Source organism: Bufo gargarizans, chromosome 1 (genome assembly GCF_014858855.1).
Source record: "Bufo gargarizans isolate SCDJY-AF-19 chromosome 1, ASM1485885v1, whole genome shotgun sequence".
In the NCBI taxonomy this organism is placed as follows: Eukaryota; Metazoa; Chordata; class Amphibia; order Anura; family Bufonidae; genus Bufo; species Bufo gargarizans.
Genome location: NC_058080.1, coordinates 671,741,701 through 671,758,803, shown reverse-complemented (window position 1 = coordinate 671,758,803; position 17,103 = coordinate 671,741,701). Strand labels below are relative to the sequence as shown.

The following is a 17,103-nucleotide window of genomic DNA, read 5'->3' as shown; positions in this document are numbered from 1 at the left end:
GGGCTAGCCTGCTTCCTACGGACTATGGACTCAGAACTATGGAGACCCCCCCCCCCTCCCCCTCAGTCTCTTTGGGTTACAATGAACTATTAAGCCTGATTTATGTGTGGAGTATTATAGGCCATATCGTTCCTATTGCCCATTAAAGATGCAGGGAGGAACCCAGCAACACAAAAAGGGTTAACTATGCACTGAGGCTCCCAAGGAATGTGTTAGTTCATTTGTACCTTTCTTCCATTGTTTTAGTGATGGGATTAAGTAGCCGAACCCAGCGTAGAGTAGATCACCCTCTGATACACTCAGGAGATAATCCCATTGCATGTGTCTACTCTCTCCCTATTCTTTCACTGAGTTAGTCCATTGTCTTAGTTAACTGTATCGAAGGAAGAGTGGGTGTGTGCCTCTTGCCTGTGGAATTGTATACATTTTGAGTGCTGGCATTAAAGTGTCCTGTTCTACCCTTCATGAAGTCTGGGCTTATATTTGGGGGATTGGAGAACTACACTCTGGGGAGTGCTATAATCATTATACTGGGGAGTATAATCCCTAGCTCTTGTAAGAGCTGTTCCTGTTTCACTTTCTGGACTAGAGAGGTTCACCCACTGGAAGCTGGAGCCCGGCCTTGGGTCCAGAGTGGGTGGAGTACGGCAAAACCCCAAACCAAGCTGAGGCAGTTTATGGGGTTTGCGGTCATTATGGTGTTAAGTGTGGTGCTGATGGTCCTTGGCGAGCACTAGGAGCATTGTTCGATGGAGGCACCCAGTCGGGGTGGCAGGCAATCCGTCACAGTAGGCTTTCCTGAAAAGGTGGTTTTTCAGATTACTCTTGAAGCTTTGGATGTTGGGGAAGAGCCTGATGTGTTTGGGTAGTGAGTTCCAGAGTAGGGGAGAGGCACATAAGAAATCTTGTAGTGGATTGTGTGAGGAACAGATGAGAGGAGAACTGAGGAGGAGGTCCTGTGAGGATCGGAGATTACATGTGGGGATGTATCGAGAAAGCAGGTCAGAGATGTAAGGTGGAGACAGGTTGTGGATGGCCTTATATGTAGTTGTAAGTATTTTAAACTGAATTGACTGGGCAATGGGGAGCCAGTGAAGAAATTGGAAGAGGGGGAGGCAGGGGAGTAACGGGGGCAGAGGTGGATTAACTTGGCAGCAAAGTTAAGAATAGATTGGAGGGGAGCGAGAGTGCTTGATGGGAGGCCACACAGGAGGATATTGCAGTAGCCCAGGCGGGAGATGACAAGAGCATGCATTAGTATTTTAGTTGACTCAGGGGTGAGGAAGGCATGAATACGAGAGATGTTAAGTTAGAAACGGCAGGTGGAGGTGAGGGTTTGGATGTGTGGCTTAAAGGAGATGGCAGAATCCAATGTTACCCCCAGGCAGCAGGACTGCGAGACTGAAAAAAGTGTTGTGCTATTAACTATAATGGATGGGTCAGATAGGGGGGCTGAGTGCCATGCGGGAAAGACAATAAATTCAGTTTTCTCCATGTTGAGTTTTAGGAAGCGGGAAGAGAAGAATGACGATATTGCTGACAGACACGCTGGGATTCTGGATAGGAGGGAAGCAACATCTGGGCTGGAGAGGTGGATTTGAGTGTCACCAGCACAGAGCTGGTATTGGGAGTCATGGGACTCTATGGGCTGTCCCAGGCCGAATGTTTAAGTGGAGAAAAGCAGGGGACCCAGGACAGAGCGCTGTGGGACACCAACATAGAGGGGGCGTGATGAGGAGGTTGTGTATGAATGGGAAACACTGAAGGTTCTGTTGGTGATTTACAAGAAGATCCAGAAGAGGGCTTGGTCTTTGAGGCCAAGCGAAGAGAGGAAAGGTCAAAAAGGAGGAGCACAGAGTAGTAAAGTTTAGCTTTGGCAGCTAGCAGATCGTTGGCGACTTTGGTTAGGGCAGTTACAGTGCAGTGATTTGGTTTGAAGCCGGATTGCCTATGATCAAAAAGTAAGTGGGCCGAGAGGTGAGAGGACAATTTGAGATGGACATGTTGTTCTAGGAGTTTGGATGCAAATGGGATGATAGCTGGATAAAGAGGATTGGTCAAGGGAAGGTTTCTTGAGTATGGGTGTGACGGTTGCATGTTTAAAAACATAGAAACATATGTTTCTATGTTTCAATTACACCTTGCTACAGCAGCGGGCGAATTGGCAGAAAAAAAATAATAGTATCTGCAGCTGGGGGAGAGGCCAGAGGAGACGACCGGAAAAAAAAACGAGACGGAGGGGAGGATTTGAAATCCAGCTTGTAGCTCTCTGCAATGACCTCCCTTACCCACGCATCTGAGACTTGAGCCAGCCAAACCACACGAAGCCGGCTGCCCACACGAACAGGGGGCGCCGGGAGCCGCCCGTCATGCAGCGGAGTTCTTAGGGTCAAAGGACTTGGAGCCTTGTTGACGGGAACGCCAGCAAGGGAGTGGCTTGAAGGAAGGTTTGCGTTTCTGATCCGTGGCAGACTTGTCGGAGCCCCTCTTGGGGCTGTAAAAACTGATCTGTAAAATCTCTCTCGCTGAGTTCATTGGGGGACACAGGACCGTGGGTATAGCTGCTGCTGCCACTAGGCTGAAAAAAAGTGTTAGCTCCTTCCATGCAGGCTATACCCCCTCGAGCCTGGAGAGAGCAACTCAGTTTGTGCCCAAGCAGTAGGAGTAGCAGAGGGGAAAAAAAAAAAAAAAAAAATGTATATAAACGGAAATAGCAACCAATAACCCCAGAGGACACCACTGGAAACCAACCGCCCCATCTGCGGAAACAATGTTAACTAATGGGTGGCTGCTCTGTCCCCAATGAACTCAGCGAGAAAGAGATTTTACAGGCGAGTTCACAAAATCTTGTTTTATCGCTCGTTCATTGGGGGACACAGGACTGTGGGACATTCCAAAGCAGTCCACGGGGAGGGAAGAACTATATCCAATTGAACAAGCCTTCATTGCCGTTCAGACACTGCCGCCTGCAAGACTCTGCGGCCCAGAACCACGTCTGCTGATGCCAAGGAATGCACCTGGTAGAATTTGGTAAAAGTGTGTAGGGAGGACCAAGTTGCAGTCTTACACAATTGCGAAGCAGAAGCGTGGTGGAACCGAGCCCATGAAGCACGCCGTGATCCGGACGGGCGGCACCTTGCCCCGGGAGTGGTATGCCTCGGCAATTGCCAAACGAATCCACCTTGCAATGGTAACCTTAGAAGCCGCCAGACCCTTACGCGGCCCTTCGGGAATGACTAACAAAGAATCTGTCAGTCTAGAAGGAGCTAGAGGTGGACAGATAAATCTTCAGAGCCCGAACCACATCCAGGGTATGGAGAGCCCATTCCCTAGGATGAGAAGGGGAAGGGCAAAAGGAAGGGAGGACTATGTCTTCATTGACGTGAAAAGCAGAGACCCCCTTCGGTTGAAAAGACGGCACCGGACGGAGCACCGCCTTATCCTGATGCAAAACTAGAAACGGTTCCTTGCACGATAGAGCTGCCAATTCCGAAACACGTCTGATGGATGTGATAGCCACTAGAAATACCACCTTCAAGGTAAGCATACGGAGAGAAATGTTGCGTAACGGTTTAAAGGGAGCGGACTGAAGAGACCCTAGGACCAAGTTTAGGTCTCCGGCAGGTAAAAGGGGGGGGGGGGGGGGGGCGATAAGGAGGGACAGTATGCGCCACCCCTTGAAGAAAAGTTTTCACCGTGCTCTGCGCAGCCAGGGTGCGCTGGAAAAAGGTGACGACACCTGCCCTTTCAGAGAGCTAAGCGCCAGACCAGAATCTAGTCCCGATTGGAGAAAGGAGAGAATATTTGGGAGCGAAAAACGCAACGGCGGAAAACCCTGGTCCTCACAGAACCAGCGAAATGACATCCAAGTCCTTTAATAGATTCTGGACAACACCAGCTTCCTGGCCCCAATCATCAGGGAAACCTCGCTGTTTCAGAATGGCGGTTTCAGCAGCCACGCCGTCAAATGTAGCGACTCGAAATGCTGGTGGAAGACCGGTCCCTGAGAGAAGATCTTCTCTGAGTGGAAGGTGCCACGGTGTGTCTCCTAGGAGGTAGATTATCTCAGAGTACCACGGTCGACGGGCCAGTCCGGGGCAATAAGAATAGTCTGGATGCCCTCCATCCGTATCCTGCGGAGCACTCGAGGAAGGAGAGGGAGAGGCGGAAAGACGTACAGGAGGGAGAACCCATCCCATGGTGCCACCAGATCGTCTACTGCGCACGCCATTGGATCCCTTGTGCAAGAGAAGAAAGCGGGCAGTTTGTGGTTGAATCTGGACGCCATCAAGTCCACGTCCGGCTGTCCCCAACGGTGACAGATTTCCTTGAAGACCTCGGGGTGCAGGGACCATTCCCCTGGGTCCACTGTCATCCGACTGAGAGTCTGCCGCCCAATTCTCCACCCCTGGGCTGTAGACTGCCGACAGGGCTGGTACATGCTTCTCCGCCCATTTAAGAATCAGCGAAGATTCGGCCATCGCCACTTGACTGCAGGTACCCCCTTGATTGATGTAGGCCAGTGCTGTGGCGTTGTCCAAATGTATCCGGATTGGCTGACCCGTCAGAAGGGGGGACCAATTAAGGCGGGACAGACGAATGGCCCGAAGTTCCAAAATGTTGATTGGCAGTTTGGACTCCGATAGAGACCAAACCCCCTGTACCATCCGGGGTGGGAAGACTCCTCCCCAGCCCTGAAGACTGGCATCGGTAGTGATGACCGTCCAGGAAATCGGAAGAAAGGATTTCCCCGAATCCAACGTTGGTGTGGAGAGCCACTATCTGAGTGCCGAGCGCACCCTCGGAGCGAGGACTATAGGTTTGTCCAAGGAGTCCGCCGACTTGTCCCATGACAAGAGGAGTGCCTGGGTGTGAAACTGCGTGAACGGCACCGCTTCCATGGTAGCGACCATCATGCCTAGAACCTGCACAGGCAAATGGATGGGGAACAGTGCTTGAGAAGAAGGCTGACCGCTCACTGGAGGGTCTGAACCTCTGTGACTCGCGGAGCTGTCGCCAACCCAAAGGGGAGGGTGACGAATTGGTAATGTTGGGAGCCCACTGCAAAACGCAAGAAGCGATGATGCGCAAGGGCAATGGGGACGTGCAAGTATGTGTCCTGGATATCTATGGAGGAAAGGAATTCGCCCTGTTCCAGAGAAGCTATTACGGAACAAAGATACTACATCCGGAACCGCTGGATCCGGAGAAAGATTCAACAGCTTGAGGTCCAGAACCGGACGGACTGACCCCTCCTTTTGGGGAACTACAAACAAATTTGAAAAAAAAATCTGTGAAGTGTTCCGTGCGGGGAACCAGGGAAATTACCCCCTGAGCTAGGAGAGCTTGGATCGCCTGAAAGAAAGCGGTGGCCCAATCCGCCCTTTTGGGAGGTTGGGATAGGAAAATCCTTTCTGGAGGAGGGGACGCTAATTTTAGCTTGTAACCTGACGACACGATCTCGAGTGCCCATGCGTCTGCGATGTGGGCCCGCCAATGTTCCTGAAATAGAAAAAGGCGACCCCCCCACCCAAGAGGATGGGGGCGCACCATCATGCTGAGGCCTGTTTGTTGGGTGCGGGACTGGCAGGTTGAGCCCGTGGTCGCCAAGCTGGTTGAGGCTTAAAGGGACACTGACAGGCCCAATAACCATAATTAGCTGTACATATCCATGCACAGGTCTTCTAATGTGCATTAAAAACATATAAGTATAACCCCTGTCCACATTGTGAATACAGTAAACTCACGTTTTATAACCTGAAGTAATCTCTGTTCTTTCTGCCCAAGGGGCAGGGTTTCAGCTCCACTTGCGCCCAGCCAGCATCAGCCCAACTGCCGTTTTGAAGCGCTGCCCAGCTCATCAATATTCACTTAGCTGGGCGGCTTCTGCTGTCCCCGACCTTCCGAGATCCGGCACATGCCCAATAGAAAGCTATGGGCATCGGACTCGCTTTCAGCTTCTGCGCATGCGCCCGGCACCCATAGCTTTCTATTGGGCATGCGCCGGATCTCGGAAGGTCGGGGACAGCAGAAGCCGCCCAGCTAAGTGAATATTGATGAGCTGGGCGGCGGTTGGGCTGATGCTGGCTGGGCGCAAGCGGATACTTCAGGTTATAAAACGTGAGTTTACTGTATTCATAATGTGGACAGGGGTTATACTTATATGTTTTTAATGTACATTAGAAGACCTGTACATGCATATGTACAGCTAATTATGGTTATTGGGCCTGTCAGTGTCCCTTTAAGGCCCCATGCACACGGCCGTGTTTCACAGCCGTGTGCGGGCCGTGGAACCGCTGCCTGGATCCCTCCTGAGAGCAGGAGCGCACGGCGTCACTGGTTGCTATGACACCGTGCGCTCCCTGCTGCCGGCACAGTACAGTAATACACTGGTATAGATCATACCACTGTATTGCGGCGGCAGCAGGGAGCGCACGGCGTCATAGCAACCAGTGATGCCGTGCGCTCCTGCTCTCAGGAGGGATTCAGGCCGCGGTTCCACGGCCCGCACACGGCTGTGAAACACGGCCGTGTGCATGGGGCCAAAGGAACAGCCTCTATCGCTGATCCTGAGGGACTGCTCTGGTAGAGTTCCCAGCCACTAGGTTCGTACCTGCAAAGCTGCAAAAAGACTGAGCCCAGGAATGGGACGACATAGCGCAAAAAGTGGCCTCAGAGATGATCTCATCCAGACGAGACCCGAATAAACGAATGCCAGAGAAAGGCAGAGCTGTCAGGGAGCGCTTCGAGGATGAATCCGCTGCCCACACCTTGAGCCATAGTTTGCGTTGTGAGAGTGTTAATACTTACCTTATGTGCCTACTTACCTCACCTTTTTCCTCTTTTCTTCACCCTCCAGTGGTGGACCAGCAGGGGCACCCCCTCAGCAGCTGGCACATCAGTGGCAAGCGCTGGAATGGTGGAGGGTTACCTGATCTCGGAGACCCTTGGCTGGTGGGAAGCAGGGGAGCGAGGCTGCCCTGGTCCTCTTTTCTTCTTGGGGGAGGTCGGCCGCTGAGGAGAACAGGCTACTCTGTTTCCCATAACCTAAAAGGAAAAACAAAAGCATGATACCCTGCAAAGCAGGGAGGTCTGCCTCCTGCGACACTAAGCTAAAAACTGAGTTGCTCGCTCCAGGCTGGAGGGAGTATAGCCTGTAGGGGAGAAGCTAACACTTTTTTCAGCCTCGTGTCGCCTCCTAGTGGCAGCAGCAGCTATACACCCGGTCCTGTGTCCCCCCAATGAACGAGCGAGAAAAAGGCTTCTGCTTTTTTTACCTATTAGACCGTCCCCTGTTCTGTGGTAAATGGGTGCTCTTACCACCTGTAGCGTTCGAAATTATCTCATCCAGGCGATTACCAAAAAGTCTGCCGCCGGTAAAGGGGAATAGCCACCAACAGGGCTGACGAGTGAGGGCTGACAAGGGAATAGCCACCAACAGAGCTGACGAGTGAGCCATAAACCTGGCAGCGTCCAAAGATGCTTCACAAATATATGCAATGGCATGCGAGAGCTGCAGGGCCACATCTGCAAGTTCCCCCGTCAAGACCCTGACATAAATTACTTGCCCACTCTCCCACAGCCTTGCTCACCCATGTAGAGGCAAACACCAGCTGCAGTGCTGTGCCCACTGCTTCAAAGGCAGATTTTGCAAACGCTTCCAGCGTATAATCTTTGATATCAGAAAAAGAAGCCCCATCTGCCATCGGCAAGGTAGTATGTTTAGCCAAGTGGGAAACTGGCGGACATTTTGGATGACTGACCCTCCGGCGAGACAACATCCTCATCTGACCCTCTCTCCTCAGAACATGCCTCTTCCACTGAGGACACGTTGGAGTGAGACTCTAGTAGGAGGTGGAGAGGCCAAGGAAACGGGAGGCACAAACACCCTTTTGGAGGGAGGATGTTCTAGCCTGTTTTGTGGGACGGCCGCGATGGGCACTTGGCCCATGAACCCCAGAGTCGGACCGGTCAGAGGACTGCCTTGTCGACAAACGCCCCAATATATCCACAATAGCTTTGTTGGTATTGGAGACATCCTAGACTGGGAACGTGCCCATTCCGGTTATTCCGTAGGTTGGGCAGCAGGAACCATCGGGTCCAGGGCCAAGCCACTTAATGGCGGCTCAGCACAAGCAAAGCAGAGGGAGTCTGAGTAAGGGGATGGAAATTTTGTGCGACACGACGCACAAGCAAAACGAAGCACCAAAGGGACTGCCTGCTTCGGGACCTGGAGTCTGGGCTCAGACATAATGACAATCCTGGCACCGAGGAAAAGGGGAAGGTTAGGCCCTTTAAGAAGGGACAAAACAGCACTTACCCAGCCTGTGTCCCTCCAAGCAGCAAGCCAGTCCATCAGCGTCCTGCCAGGTGCTTTGAATCCAAAAGTGGGCGGAGACCATTCTTCTTCTGCTCTGCTGCTTGTGTTCGCCCCCGCCTCCAAAATGACTTGGCTCTCAATACCCGCCCATCATCTCTAACCCCCGCTGCAACACACACCGGCATCCCCGGCCAAAACCAGATGGCGGCCAGGGAAGAATAAGCCGCACAGAAACAGGGCCTCAATTAATAATGACTGACTGCCCCAGAACAGGGCAGACGCTCCGACCAGGAAGCCGCCAGAACAAGGTAGCCACAGGAGGATGCGACCACACAGCAGGAGCAGCCCCCTGAGGCCTGCACGCTGGCCCTGGAAGACAGACGCCCCAAGGTGCCATTTAAGATTTAAAGGGCTCTCATTACTGCACATAGTAGAGGGTGACCACATGGGGACCCATCACATGTGGGGAGGAGAGGGTACTGGAGGGAGGGGGGCACTATGGGCAGTCTCCAAACTTTATATTCACCTGTCCAGCGTCTTCTGCCCCTCTGGCTCCAGCTGGATCACCACCTTCGGTGTGCAGCCCCTTGGTGAGGGACGCTACACCGGAAACAGAGGCGACGGCCGTGGTGATGCGAATGCTGGCGGGAGACAGAGGTTTTTACAGGAACCTCTGGGCCTCCTTTTCTTCCGGAGCAAGGAAAGGAGCAGGGGGTCTGGGTGACCCCATAGTCTCCCATCTCCTGGGTGGGAGTGCAGGCAGTTTTAAGGACTGCCTGAAGCTTCCCGCTAAAGAAGGAAAGAAGAAAAAAAATATAATTATAATAATAATAATAATCAGCAGACCTGCAACGCAGGGAGGTCTGCCTCCTACAGACACTAAGCTAAAACTGATTTAGGCTACTTTCACACTAGCGTTCGGGCGGATCCGTTCTTAACGGATCCGCTCATAATAATGCAGACGGAGGCTCCGTTCAGAACGGATCAGTCTGCATTAAAATGGCAAAAAAAAAGCTAAGTGTGAAAATAGCCTCGGACGGATCCGTCCAGACTTTCAATGTAAAGTCAATGGGGGACGGATCCGCTTGAAGATTGAGCCACATTGTGGCATCTTCAAACGGATCCGTCCCCATTGACTTACATTGTAAGTCTGGACGGATCCGCACGCCTCCGCACGGCCAGGCGGACACCCGAACGCTGCAAGCAGCGTTCAGCTGTCCGTGCGGAGGCGAGCGGAGGCTGAACGCCGCCAGACTGATGCAGTCTGAGCGGATCCGCTCCATTCAGACTGCATCAGGGCTGGACGGCTGCGTTCGGGTCCGCTCGTGAGCTCCTTCAAACGGAGCTCACGAGCGGACCAGCGAACGCTAGTGTGAAAGGAGCCTTAGTTTGGTTCCTGTAGGAAGGGTATAGCTGAAGAAGGAGGAGCTTACACTTTGTGTGCTTAGTGTCTGCCTCCTTGCAGCAACAGCTATACCCATGTTCAAAGCCCCCCCAATGAGACAGATGAGAAATGGAAGGACAGTCTCTGCAAAACTGCTTCTTTATTATAGATGAATAACAGGGTCCACTCACACGTCCGCAACTGTTTTGCGGTATGCAAAACACGGACAATGGCTATGTGCATTCCGCATTTTGCGGACCGCACATGGCCGCCACTATGATAGAAATGCTTTTTCTTGTCCGTGGCTGCGGACAAGAATAGGAGATGTTCTATTTTGTTGAGGGGCCGCGGAATGGAACTGCGGATGCAGACATAACAGTGTGCTGTCTGCATCTTTTGCGGCATCAGTTCCGTAATTTTGCAGATGTGTGAATGGACCCTAACAAAAATAGTTGCAAAGATGGACACAGCTTGTTAGCAGATACGGCAGCACCCTTTCTGCCGGTTATTGGACTATGCCTTCTCAGCACTCGTACAACTATATTAAAGAAATTAAGTTGGGGCTGGGATATTCGAAACATCTGTAGACCGCACCCTATTCATCATGACTGATTTTACTATTCACTTGTGTGCAAGTTCATATTTAGAAAGATTGATATCACACAGTTTCATAACGCTTGACATACAAGAAAGACTACATTGCAGAAGTAAATGTGCTTACACTGCTAAACAAGTACCGACCTGAGTCACTAAATTCTCAGAGAAGTGCTACTTCAACTCATTTTTGTTTTTCTCCACTTTTAAAGTATCTCATCTGAACTCAATGTTTGGTAAGAATTTTAATAGATACTATCTGAATCCACTTTTATCTTCATTCAGGACCCTGGAAGGAGTCAAATATTGACATAGCTCCAGCTAGGCGTTTACCAAGTGTCCCGCCAGAACTGTAAAAGTGAAGGCAGGAGACACTGCCCAAAAAGCAGGACGGTCTGTTGCCTAAACAAGTGTATAAAGTGTAACTGCAGTTTCAATTTATTTTATTTTAATTTTTTTGCTAATGTGTAGGGACAGTGAACATTTTAGTAATATACTTATTTAGGGAAAGCGTTTATTTCTGGTAGAATGGCAGCCGATGGAGCACATGCCAAAGGCGTCAGGTGCCTAGGAAAGGCAAAGGGTCATTTTGCTAAGCCCTAGCCAAAAGTATTTAGATACAGGGCTACAGCATCAAACTTTGCCGCCACCCCCTATAATAGTAACAGCGCAATTTTATAAAACAGACATAGGCCAGTGCTACATAAGCTAGGGTTGTTGCGATACCAAAATTTTGATTTCGATACCATAAAAAAAGTATTGCGATAGTCGATACCACGCAAAAAAATATAAAACACCAAGAAAGCCGCGTGCATTCAACATTTAAAAAAAAAATTGCAAATCGTGCAGTTTTTATTTATTTATTTTTCTGTTCCGGCCTTCACTGCATAGATTTTTTAAAATATTTTAATAGTTTGGACTTTTTGGACGTGGCGATATGTTTGTTTATTTATTGTTTATATAAAAAAATAATACTTTTTATTTAATAACTATTTTTCCCCTTAGGGGCTAGAACCTGGGATCTTTTCATCCCTTGTCCTATTCACCCTAATAGACCTCTATCTGGGTGAATAGGACTTCACACTCTTCCTGTTGCTCTGTGCATAGTGCACACAGCAGCAGAGAGCTTACCATGGCAGCTGGGACTTCAGTAGCGTCCTGGCTGCCATGGTAACCGATCGGAGCCCCAGGATTACACTGCTGGGGCTCCGATCAGAAGCTGCCACCCTGGGGCCACTGCCACCAATGAGGAGGAGAGGAGGGGACCCTGTGGCTACTGTCACCAATGATTTTAATTCTGGCGGGTTGAGGGGGGGGGCACACTGCACCACCAATGTTTTTAATACTGGGGAGGGCGCACTGCACCACCAATGATAGTTAACTTTTAATACAGGAGGCGGGTACTGGCAGCAGAATCACATAGCTGGGAGCTGCGATCAGCAGCAGTTAACTCTTAGGTGCCGCACCTGAGGGGTTAACTGCCACTGATCGCGTCTATGTGATTCTGCTGCCGGCACCTGTATTTGTATTAAACATTAACTTTCATTGGTGGCGCAGTGCGCCCACCTCTCTCTCTTCTTATTGACTCCTGCTCCCCTGTGCTGCTGAGAACACTGTGTGCGCTGACAGCAGCGCGTTCCATGTTCTCTGATGCTAGGCTGCGCATGTGTCGTATCGATACCGGGACAAAAGTATTGATTGGGTATCGATATTTTGATACCCACAACAACCCTTACATAAACATAATATGGTGCATTTCTGCTTCTGCATTACAACCAGAAATCAAAGGCCAATAGGAGGTATAATCAACTAAATGCAGGTTCTTTGGATGCAGTAAATTTGGGTGATCAGACCTGTATTGGGCCAGGATTTGCAGAAGAAATGCACACATCTTACACTCGTTCTACATAGAAAAATATCCTTGTACTCTCCAAATTCTGCACTGTTGGCCTACAAGAGCCGTAAAAAATCAATTCACGTTGTTAATTTTCAATGAAAGGTTAATCTATAAAAGTCTTAGGGTACAATCACACAATAGTGAAAAATGGATGTGCAGACTTTTTTTTTTTACCGGCCATCACACGTTCGTTTCGAGAAGAAGTAGTAAAGGTAGTCTATGGGGTTATTTAAACCGCAGATTTTTTGACAGCCAGTGAATAACAGACGTAAAAAAATATGGAACATGTCCTAGTTTGTCCTTTTTCACTGACAGACAGCCCCCGTACAGTTGAAGGGGACCATTTACGTTAGTTTCTCAGAAAGGAATCAGTCAAAAACACGTGTTCTAATTGGACGGTTTTGCCATTTTAACAGACTTTTTTTCACTGTTGGTGTGAATGTAAACTTATAGCCAGTTAGTCAGTAAATACTGCTCTTAATTCATGAGTAATGTTGGATATATTGCACATTGTCACTAAACATTAGTGAACTCACCGGCTCATCTTTTATTACTAAACACAAATCTGCATCACTGCTCCTTGTGCCAAACCCGTTAAGTGATGAGCCAACCAGGTACAGCCTGCTCTCTACAAAAAGAGGAGAAACAGAAAACAAGTAAGAGGAGGCAATTAATAAAACTGCAATCCTTTTCACAAATATTCATGAACTCTACACGGAGACACCTACGGGGAAATATTTGCTGAATTTCCCTCTGGAGTTCTGCCCGACAAATATCTTTCTTCTTCAAGTCAGAGATCTGCTGCTGACAAGCTTGAAACAAGTCCAGAATCTGCTGACTCAGCTGTGTGGAAAAAAAAAAAAATTAAAATGATTTGTTTTATTATTATTCATTATCTATATAGCACCAACATATACCATAAAGAGAATGCACTCACATTGGTTCCTGAGTATAGTGCAGGGATCAGCAACCTTCGGCACTCCAGCTGCTGCAAAACTACAACTTCCAGTATGCAAACTTACTTGGCTGTTCTTGTAACTCCCACAGAACTAAAAGGAGGATTCTTGGAATTGTAGTTTCAGAACAGCTGGAGTGCCAGAGGTTGCTGATCTCTGCTCTAGTGGAACTTACAACTTAATGTCTCATGAATAAACACAATTTTTTTAATGGTGACATCTAGGGTTGTTTCGATACCAAAATTTTGATTCGAGTTCGATACCATAAAAAAGTATTGCGATACTCGATACCATGCAAAAAAAAAAAAAAAAACGTCAAAAAAAGCCGCGTGCATACCACATTTTATGGAACGTTCGGCCCAAATTCAAAACAGTCCTATCCTATTTTTTGGGGGGGCCAAGGTGACAAAAAAAAAATGGCGAATCGCGCGGTTTTCATTTAAGATAAAGATTTTTAAAATATTTTAATAGTTTGGACGTTGGCGATATGTAATATGTTTATTTAGTGTTTATATATTTTATATGTAAAGTTGGGAAAGGGGGTCATTTATACTTAAAGTAAAAAATAAATAAAAAAAATGTATAACTATTTCCCCCCTTAGGGTCTAGAAGCTGGGATCTTTTAATCCCTTGTCTATTCACCCTAATAAAGCTCGATCAGGGTGAATAGGACTTCACACTCTCCCTGCTGCCCTGTGCATAGTACACACAGCTGGGAGATTACCATGGCAGCCAGGGCTTCAGTAGCATCCTGGCTGCCATGGTAACTGATCGGAGCCCCAGGATTACACTGCTGGGGCTCCGATCAAAGCTGCCACTGCCGCCAATGAGGAGGAGGTCAGGGGACTCTGTGGCCACTGCCACCAATGATTTTAATACTGGGGGTGGGGGCGCACTGCGCCACCAATGATTTTAATATTTTAATACTGGGGAGGAGGGGAGGGCACACTGCGCCACCAATGATTTTAATACTGGGGAGGGAGAAGGGGGAGTGTGCCACCAATGTTTTTATTCCTGGGGGTGGGGGGGGGGGCGCCACCAATGCTAATTAATGTTTAATACAAATACAGCCGGCGGCAGAAACACATTGCTGGCACCCGACCTCTGACAGGGAGTTGCGATCAGTGGCAGTTAACCCCTGAGGTGCGGACGGGTGCTGGCAATGCGTTTCTGCCGCCTATATTTGTAATGTATTAAACGTTAGTTATCATTGGTGGCGCAGTGAGCCCTCCCCTCCTCTTCGCGCCCATTGGTAGCAGCAGCAGCACAGGGGAAAGGGAGACACTGCTTCCTTCTCTCTGTGCTGCTTAGGGAACATGGCAGCACTGAGAGCAGCGCGATGCATGTTCTCCGATACTGGGCTGTGCAGTAGCACAGCAGAGTATCGATAAAAAGGCATATCCCCGTATGGCTTCGATGCCGGGACAAAAGTATCGATTGGGTATCGAATATTCAATACCCGAAACAACCCTAGTGACATCAGTTCAACACCTTTATTAACCACCTCCGGACCGCCTAACGCACATGTGCGTTCCGGAGGTGGCAGGCTGGCGCACAGTCACGCATATATGCGTCATCTCGCGAGACGCGAGATTTCCTGTGAACGCGCGCACACAGGCGCGCGCGCTCACAGGAACGGAAGGTAAGCGAGTGGATCTCCAGCATGCCAGCGGCGATCGTTCGCTGGCAGGCTGGAGATCCAAATTTTTTAACCCCTAACAGGTATATTAGACGCTGTTTTCATAACAGCGTCTAATATACCTCCTACCTGGTCCTCTGGTGGTCCCTTTTGTTAGGATCGACCACCAGAGGACTCAGGTAGGTCAGTACAGTCGCACCAACCACCACACTACACTACACCCCCCCCCCCCCCCCATCACTTATTAACCCCTTATAAACCCCTGATCACCCATGATCACCCCATATAAACTCCCTGATCACCCCCCTGTCATTGATCACCGCCCTGTCATTGATCACCCCTCTGTCAGGCTCCGTTCAGACGTCCGTATGATTTTTACGGATCCACGGATACATGGATCGGATCCGCAAAAAGCATACGGACGTCTGAATGGAGCCTTACAGGGGGGTGATCAATGACAGGCGGGTGATCACCCCCTGTCATTGATCACCCCCCTGTCATTGATCACCCCCCTGTCATTGATCACCCCCCTGTAAGGCTCCATTCAGACGTCCGCATGATTTTTACGGATCCATGGATACATGGAGCGGATCCGCAAAACACAAGCGGACGTCTGAATGGAGCCTTACAGGGGGTGATCAATGACAGGCGGGTGATCACCCATATACACTCCCTGATCATCCCCCCTGTCATTGATAACCCCCCTGTAAGGCTCCATTCAGACGTCCGCATGCGTTTTGTGGATCCGATCCATGGATCCGTAAAAAATCATGCGGATGTCTGAATGGAGCCTTACAGGGGGGGGGGGGTGATCACCCTGATTACCCTGATCACCCCCTGTCATTGATAACCCCCCTGTAAGGCTCCATTCAGACGTCCGCATGCGTTCTGTGGATCAGATACATGTATCCATGGATCCGTAAAAAATCATGCGGATGTCTGAATGGAGCCTTACAGGGGGGGTGATCAGTGACAGGGGGGTGATCACCCTGATTACCCTGATCACCCCCTGTCATTGATAACCCCCCTGTAAGGCTCCATTCAGACGTCCGCATGCGTTTTGTGGATCCGATCCATGTATCCATGGATCCGTAAAAAATCATGCGGATGTCTGAATGGAGCCTTACAGGGGGGGTGATCAGTGACAGGGGGGTGATCACCCTGATCACCCCCAGTAATTTATAACCCCCCTGTAAGGCTCCATTCAGACATCCGCATGCGTTCTGTGGATCCGATACATGTATCCATGGATCCGTAAAAAATCATGCGGATGTCTGAATGGAGCCTTACAGGGGGGGGTGATCAATGACAGGGGGGTGATCAGGGAGTCTATATGGGTGATCACCCCCCTGTCATTGATCACCCCTCCCCCCCCTGGTAAGGCTCCATTCAGACATTTTTTTTGGCACAAGTTAGCGGAAATTTTTTGTTTGTTTTTGTTTTTTCTTACAAAGTCTCATATTCCACTAACTTGTGTCAAAAAATAAAATCTCACATGGACGCACCATACCCCTCACGGAATCCAAATGTGTAAACGTTTTTAGACATTTATATTCCAGACTTCTTCTCACGCTTTAGGGCCCCTAAAAAGCCAGGGCAGTATAAATACCCCACATGTGACCCCATTTCGGAAAGAAGACACCCCAAGGTATTCGCTGAGGGGCATATTGAGTCCATGAAAGATTGAAATTTTTGTCCTAAGTTAGCGGAAAGTGAGACTTTGTGAGAAAAAAACAAAAAAAAAATCTATATCCGCTAACTTATGCAAAAAAAAAATATATTCTAGGAACTCGCCATGCCCCTCATTGAATACCTTGGGGTGTCTTCTTTCCAAAGTGGGGTCACATGTGGGGTATTTATACTGCCCTGGCTTTTTAGGGGCCCGAAAGTGTGAGAAGAAGTCTGGGATCCAAATGTCTAAAAATGCCCTCCTAAAAGGAATTTGGGCCCCTTTGCGCATCTAGGCTGCAAAAAAGTGTCACACATCTGGTATCGCCGTACTCAGGAGAAGTTGGGGAATGTGTTTCGGGGTGTCATTTTACATATACCCATGCTGGGTGAGAAAAATATCTTGGTCAAATGCCAACTTTGTATAAAAAAATGGGAAAAGTTGTCTTTTGCCAAGATATTTCTCTCACCCAGCATGGGTATATGTAAAATGACACCCCAAAACACATTGCCCAACTTCTCCTGAGTACGGCGATACCAGATGTGTGACACTTTTTTGCAGCCAAGGTGGGCAAAGGGGCGCATATTCCAAAGTGCACCTTTCGGATTTCGCAGGCCATTTTTTACACATTTTGATTGCAAGGT

General features: G+C 49.2%; 1 protein-coding gene across 2 annotated transcripts in view; it reads right to left on the bottom strand.

Annotated features, from left to right (window-relative positions):
- Positions 1-17,103, bottom strand: part of TENT2 (terminal nucleotidyltransferase 2) — a 59,642-nt gene that overhangs the window by 26,863 nt on the left and 15,676 nt on the right. For both annotated transcript variants that reach the window (XM_044276121.1, XM_044276122.1), the window contains exons 4-5: positions 12,924-13,038; positions 12,732-12,823 (exon numbers count right to left, since the gene is read on the bottom strand). In XM_044276121.1, the coding sequence (XP_044132056.1) occupies positions 12,732-12,823; positions 12,924-13,038 (207 nt within the window). The remainder of the gene's footprint in view (positions 1-12,731; positions 12,824-12,923; positions 13,039-17,103) is intronic.